Here is a 7,190-nt window from a genome sequence, read left to right as displayed (position 1 = left end):
GTCTATTCCTAAACTGCTGAGGGAAGGGGGCGGAGTCGTCGTGCCGTGCGTTTCCGCTTCCGGTCTCCTTTTCTGTTTCTCCCTGCGGCTTCCGCTTCCTTCCGGCGTCCTCGCTCTCGGCGCTTAGAGGACACTCGGAGCCGGGCTCTTCCTGGGCGGAAGGTGAGGAGACGGAGGGGGATGCCGAAGGGTCATCCAGCGAAGGCGAGGGATGCGGGGGGTTCTAGTGTAGAGAGGGGTCGGTTGGGGATGGTGGGAGTTGTAGTCCAGCAAGGAATTGGGGGTGATGGAAGTTGTAGTGCAGCATGGTTTTATGGATGATGGGAGCTGTAGTGCAGCAAGGTATTGGGGATGGTGGGAGTTGTAGTCCAGTATGGTTTTATGGATGATGGCAATTGTAATCCTGCAAGGTATTGGGGATGGTGGGAGCTTTAGTGCAATCAGGTGTTGGGGATGGTGGGAGTTGTAATCTAGCAATTTGTGAAGGATGTTGGGAGTTTGACTGTAGTAAGGTGTTGTGGACCGTGGGAGTTGTAGTCCAGTAATGTGTCAGAGACAGTGGGAGTTGTAATCTGGCCAGATGTTATGGATGGTGGGAATTGTAGTCTAGCAAGGTGCTGTGGGTGGTGGGAGTTGAAGTCCAGCCAGATATTATGGATGGGTCATCTGTTGAGATGCAGTGGATGGTGGGAATTGTAGTCCAGCGAAGTGTGATGAATGTTGGGAATTTTAGTCTAGTAAGGTGTCATGGATGGTGGGAGCTTTAGTGTCGTAAGGTCTTATGGACAGAGGGAGTTGCAGTCCAGCAAGGCATTATGGACAGTGGGAGTTGTAATCCAGCAAGATGCTATGGATAGTGGGAATTGTAGTCCAGGAAAGTGTCATGGATGGTGGGAGTTGTAATCCAACTTTTTTATGTATATAAAATACATTGAAAGTGCTCTTGGCTTCCTAGTCAATCTTTAAATGATGCATGCGTCCTGAGAGGCTGGAAGCAGCGCCAAAGCCATGCTCCATTCCTAAACACAGCTTTGGTGCAGCTTCTGGCCTCTTAAGATGCCTGTATCCTTTAAACAGCATACCTCCAAAGTGACCCGAAGCAGCTTTATTTTGGCTTGTCGGTTCAGGCCCTAAGTTGTCCCTTCAGGTCAGCTCCACTTAGGCTGACCCTCGCATAGAGTTCGCTTGATGAGACTTATTCAGCAGAGGCTTGTCATTGCCTTCTTCAGGTGAGAGACTTGTCCAGATCATCCAGTGAGTTTCCATGACTGAGAAGGGATTTGAATCCTGGTCTCCCAGAGTCCTAATAAAATACAGCACTCACACAACTACACCACACTGTCTTCCAAAGATGTACCTACAATTGGCCTACAAAGCTATCAGGTGCATGGCTAAGAAAAAATATCTGCTGGACTGTTCTTCTCATCCTAATAAACATACTTCAATATTAACGCTGAGGGTTAGCTTTTAAAATGTATTCATTTTATCTCTTTCAGGATGTTGGCTTCAAGGGCATTTAGCCTTCTTGGCAAAAGGACTATTTCCACTTCAGTCTGCTTAAGGGCACATGGACATGGTAGGTTCACTCTAATCACTGTGGTATGAATGTAGTATATCACATTTCAGCATACAAAAGTGTTTCATGAGGATGGTTTACCAATAACAGATCTCAGACATATTAAAGAGGTAGGGAGTAACCTGTCCATGTCTATGTGAAGAACTTGAAGTATGTCTTGAACTTTCCTCGAGTCTTTCTTCAGCTTTTTCTCTGTGGTGGTGAAGCAGGAGTGGTTCCCCATCTCTGTCTCTTTAGGCTGAGGGATTGCAGGTCCTTGCCCTTCGTTGGCTAATTCTGGATTCTGCCTGGGTCACCTTAGTGCCCAGCTTATGATGGTGGCTGAACAAGACAGGCTGAGTTAACAAAACTGGCTGCTGAATATTCTCCGGCCTCTAAGAGCTTCTCTCACCCTCCGCCAAGGGATGGGAACCATGCACATCTGTTGGACTGGAAGTTTCTGCAGCCCTCACCACCATAACCAGTGACGAGGTTTTTCTGGTCCATCCCACCCCAGTGCCTTGATACTTCTAGATTTAACTGCAAACTCTTTTCCCCACAGGTCTTGCTTTTGTCCTTCCATTTGAAAGAGCAGCTTATGTTAAGGAGACTGCTTCTTTTTTCTGCCTTTGCATTTATTAGAACTAGTTCAGTGAAAAGACCACTAAGAAGCAATATTTATATTTGCTTCTCTGCATGAATGATCTGTGCTTTGCTTTTGAATTACTTTCCCAGGATTCCTGCTGTCTTGTTTTTTGTATTTGTCTGAACCTTTGTGTTTTCTTGACCAAACAGGCATTGTGAAAACTGAGGACTTCAGTCTGCCGTCTTACACTGACCGTCGGAGTATCCCTTTGCCTGAGGTTGCATATGCAAAAACTCTTTCTTCTGAGCAGAAAGCCCTGAAAGAGAAAGAGAAGGCGTCATGGAGCGCTCTTTCAGTGGAGGAGAAAGTTGCACGTAAGCACTGTGGGGGCAGAAGAGGAGAAAGCAGGGGAGACAGGCAAACACTGAGGACTTGATCATCTTAAGCAGAAAGCTGTCTTGAGGATCTCAGACAACTAGGAAGGAAGCAACTCCTTTTTCTGTTTGACATGTTTTTTTCTTTTTTTCTTCAGTGTATCGCATCAAATTCCATGAAAGCTTTGCTGAGATGAATAAGAGTTCAGCCGAATGGAAGACAGTTGTTGGCGGGGTCCTCTTCTTCGTTGGCTTCACTGGCTTTATTGTCATTTGGCAAAGGCAATATGGTAAGAAGGGGGGGGCATTCATAGACCAACTTTACATGTTACAGAAGTACCAGAAAAATCCCTCCAATAAGGAATGCCTATCTTCTTTCTGATGTGGCACACAGGTACCAAGGATATGTGCACATGTGTGTACATACATGTGCTAGGTAGCGTGGAAAGATGTTAGCCAGCTTTAGCATTAGACTTGGTCCTATGTTTGCACAAAGGGGATAGCAAAATGCAGTGTTTTGTTATACTCTGATAATGAAGATCATTCTTGTTTGGAAGGTGTGGTGTTGGAGTAAGGAGGCACTGCTTTAACTGCCATCGTTCAATACTATGGAATTCTAGGATCTGTACTTTGTTGTGGCACCAGACCTCTCTGACAGGGAAGGCTAAATATCTTCTACAAAACTACAAATCCCAGAATTCCATAGCAGTGAGCCTTGGCAGTTAAAGTCTTGTCAAACTGCAGTGTGGATGCAGCCTTAGAATTAATGTCTAGCTGGAAGATGGTAGCCCTTTTTGCTGATGTGTTCCAGCATCCCTTTGCACCCAGTGATAGTACTGGGCCCTTAAATAAGTAACTCTATCCAGTGTATCCCATGAGTAATGTTCAAAATGCCCTGTGGCTGGTTAACAGAGTTTCTTGACCTGGGCTATAACCTTCCCTGTGTCCTGGGTGAGGTCAGTGAAAAATGGTTTCCCAGGGGTCCTATGGTGCCTTAGCAAACAAAGGAAATTGAAGTGTGCAGGCATGGCATATCTGCCATCCCAATACCTATGAGAGAACTATACAGGCAGATGCTTATACCCTGGACCCAAATGCATATCTGTTCCCAGACTTAAACTGCCAAGCTAAAGCAAAACTATGTAGGAGGGTCCACCAAATACAAAGTAACCCTCTCTGTGCCACTAGAAAATAATAAACATTTGGTTGTTAACATTTGGCTAACAGTGACTCTGGAAACCATCTGCCTGGTGACAGAGGCAATGCTCACCTAGCATAGTTTTGAGATTCTTTCATCTGTTCAGAAATTATTTGACCTGTTCTAGCATAGGCATTAGGTAGAACACAAACTTGTTTTCTGTCCTTCCTTCTTTCTCTTGCTTACTTTTGAACTAGATAGCCATAGTTAGATGTTAGTCAGTTGCACAGCTTTTTATGGTTGGAGGGCTTGCATATATTGGCATCACAAAATATACAGGCATCAATTTACTGTCTACACCTTAAAATAGTATACAGTTTAAAAGGGCAAGAGTTGGCATTGTTGTGGCCCTCCAGATATTCTTGAATTACAACTCCCAACATCTTTTACCATTGGCTATGCTGGCTTCCAACTTCTGGAAGGCCAACTTTGCTTTAGCGAGGAACTCAGTTATTTTCATTGCTTGGAGAAAGATTGGACACACTGTGATTCTGGCTATTGATGAATTGAACTTGATGTAAGTTACCATAGTGTGAATGTGTCATAAGTTAACATAATTATCAATTTGCAGTTTTTGGGCCCGTCCCTCACACCTTCTCAGATGAGTGGAAGGCCATGCAGACCCAAAGAATGCTGGATATGAGAATTAATCCAATCGAAGGCTTCTCAGCAAAGTGGGACTACGAAAAGAAGGAATGGAAGAAGTAAAAGCACTCCAGGGATTTCCACTCCCATCCTAGTTTGAAGTCTCCAAAACGATTCAGTCATCTCCATATGACCTCACTGCTTCTGTGTTTGGGGGAAAATAACCCTTCGTTGAGAGAAAAATCTTAATAAATGTCTGGTTTACTTGAAAAATTCCTTCTTGTTTCCATCTTAGAATGCTTTCTGTGTGTAGATTATAACAGCTTGTGAACCTACAGTGGTTCAAGGCTGACTACTGTGTTTGTATATTCTGACAGGCAGGATTGCAAATTCTCTTGAGATGGGTCCAAGGAAGGGTTAAATCCTCTGGCTGCTTTTAAAAGGCAAAACATACACAGCAAGATTAAAAAATACAGTTTGAAAAGATATTATGTTGTAAACATCTTTTTATTTGCTGTTTGGATGATCTCTATATAAAATAAAGGCAGACGTCCTCCTTTGGAGTTGTGCAATGTAAATCTGAGAAATATGCACAGTGTAGTGGTTAGAGTGTTGGGCTCTGGCTCTGGAGGGCAGGGTTCGAATCCCTGCTTGACCATGGAAACCCACTGGCAAGTCACACTCTCTCAGCCACACAGTGGAAAGCGCTCTGAAAAAATCTTGCCAAGAAAACCCTTGGATAGGCTAACCTTGGGGTCGCCATAGGTTGTAAACAACTTGAAGGCACACAACAGCAAGTGTAAATCTCCACAAACTGAGTAATGCATTGATTGTGCTGGGCATCCCTTGTCTTGAATGGCACTGTTGCGCTACTGGATGCCTATCCAAATTATGTCACAGTGCCACAATCCAATATACAGCTCTGCACAGTGATGTCACATGTGCAACTCCACTTCTGCAACCGTCAACTGAATAGACATTTTCCATCAGATAAAACTGTCCAACTACATCTCCAGGGGAGCTTACACATGTGTAAGACGTTAACAGGATTCCAGCCAAAGAATCCAGGCTGAAGAGTGGGGACACTTAGCTGCCGAATTACCAAAAGCATATTATTTGATTGAGATACCTTTGAAGCCTTTCTCATACGCTAATGTACTTTTCATTAGTACTCATTGCTTGGAAGTGCTGAGTGAGAGTATCGGAAACAATGTTGGTGATAAATGAACTGCAGCATTCCCTATTGTGTACCCAGTGAGGCAGGGCTGCAGGATGGGTGCAGCAACAGGCAGGTTGCCATAAATTAAGGTTGGCATGAGTGTGCTCATGCTCATTTCCTTCTGCATGAAACTCTAGGAAGAATCTAACCATAAAGCTGTTTGCCTGCAGTGAGGCATATCAGGTTGGATGTTAGAGCTTGCTAAGAGTGCTAGATGGTTGCTATAGCGGTTGCAAAGCCAGCTACACTAGCGCAGCCAGGATGTTTGTGTGAGGGCTGACCTGCATTATACAATCCTGGCATTTTCTGTGTTAATGTATTGAACAGCCAAAGACTGAAGCAATAAACTACAGTTGCGGCAACGTTGCATCTGAAACAAGGCTACAGAATATTCTTGAGCTTGAAATCCCCATTTCATTAGATCTTCCCTCTTTTAAACCTATCTCCTTACCTGCTTCACGTTTAACGTAATCTTGAAAAGACAATCTCTGTGGAAGCTAGATCTAAAACGTCTTCTTTGGACTACAGTTCCCACAATTCTCCCCATGTTGTTTCGCCAGTCTCTAATTCTGCCACACCATTGTCACTTAATAACACAATCCAGCATTGAAGATCCTGTATGAGAGTGTTTTTGACACTTGATTAATAGATGAACAAGTAGCAATGGTATCCCTAAATGTACTTACTTACTTGTCTCCTTATGAGTAAATGGGTATCATTAACTTTGCAAGTAGAAAACCTATCCAAGGGTAGCTGTGTTGGCTATCCAGCAAAGTATGATAACATCCAAAATCCACAAAGCAACACCATTATCAGGCCAACCAAAATGCACAAAATACATGATGTAAACTTTCAATGCCCCAGTCATAAAGTTCAGGAAATAAAATATAAACTATTAGCAACAGAGCTAGTAAGGTGTAGTGGTTTGAGCATTGGACCAGGACTATGTGGACCAGGGTTTGAAACCTGGTTCGGCCATATAAACCCACTGAATGACGTTCGGCAAGTCATACTCTCAGTCTCAGAGGATGGCTAATGGCAACCCCCCTCTGAAGAGAAGAAAAACCCATTTTAGATTTGCCTAGGAGTTCCCATAAGTTGGAAATGACTTGAAGGCACACAACAACCAACACTTTAGCACCACAAAAAGAAACTGTTAAAACCCAGGTTGCCTCTGTCCAGTGTGATGCTACCCACAGAGAAAAGAGTGTGTTTATCTAATGTCCTAATTTGTTTGAGGTAATGCTTTTTATCTGAATGTGCAACTAGGGTTTATGGTGAAGGTATCATGCTTAACAACATTACCAGAGGATGCTCATTGTAACACCCTTCTCGTCTGCCTCCTGTGATATCACAAGGGGGTTGTCCTTGCGTCTCAGGTTTGAGCCCTGAAATCTCAGGCTCTGGGTTAGTCCAGATCTGGCAATTCTCATTTATTGATCCTGCAGAGGTCTTTTGGGAAAAGAACGTCTCTACTACTATTCATTCCCTGGTGCTCAGGACAGAGGCTCCATCCCTCTTGTCTTCTGATTCTTAAACTAGTAATCCGAGAGCCACTTGGGCTGGGATGGCAGAGGTTAACCTCTCGGTGCTCTATGCCTGGAGCTATGTGAATAGCTCAAAATAGCTCTGGCGCAGCACTGACTGCCTATTTGCCAGTGAGCTTTCTTGAT

The 7,190-nt window shown here is 43.9% G+C and overlaps 1 protein-coding gene across 1 annotated transcript; it reads left to right on the top strand.

The window, feature by feature from the left end:
- Window positions 1-6: 6 nt before the first annotated feature.
- LOC121914661 lies at window positions 7-4,574 on the top strand. The gene is made up of 5 exons (XM_042438257.1): window positions 7-162; window positions 1,497-1,576; window positions 2,351-2,515; window positions 2,674-2,805; window positions 4,285-4,574. Exons 2-5 carry the CDS (start codon window positions 1,498-1,500, stop codon window positions 4,419-4,421), a joined length of 513 nt encoding a protein of 170 aa, XP_042294191.1. The 5' UTR covers window positions 7-162; window position 1,497; the 3' UTR covers window positions 4,422-4,574.
- Window positions 4,575-7,190: the final 2,616 nt, after the last annotated feature.

The sequence above is a fragment of the Sceloporus undulatus genome, chromosome 8 (genome assembly GCF_019175285.1).
Source record: "Sceloporus undulatus isolate JIND9_A2432 ecotype Alabama chromosome 8, SceUnd_v1.1, whole genome shotgun sequence".
Classification (NCBI taxonomy): Eukaryota; Metazoa; Chordata; class Lepidosauria; order Squamata; family Phrynosomatidae; genus Sceloporus; species Sceloporus undulatus.
The sequence above is the reverse complement of the archived record's forward strand: the minus strand, read 5'-3'. Positions and strand labels throughout refer to the sequence as shown.

Excerpts from the sequence above, each read along its gene's own strand:
- LOC121914661 (XM_042438257.1), top strand. The coding sequence starts at position 1,498 with ATGTTGGCTTCAAGGGCATTTAGCCTTCTTGGCAAAAGGACTATTTCC. Across the intron at positions 2,516-2,673 it reads AGTGGAGGAGAAAGTTGCAC|TGTATCGCATCAAATTCCAT; the intron begins GTAAGCACTGTG and ends TTTTTTCTTCAG. Across the intron at positions 2,806-4,284 it reads CATTTGGCAAAGGCAATATG|TTTTTGGGCCCGTCCCTCAC; the intron begins GTAAGAAGGGGG and ends ATCAATTTGCAG.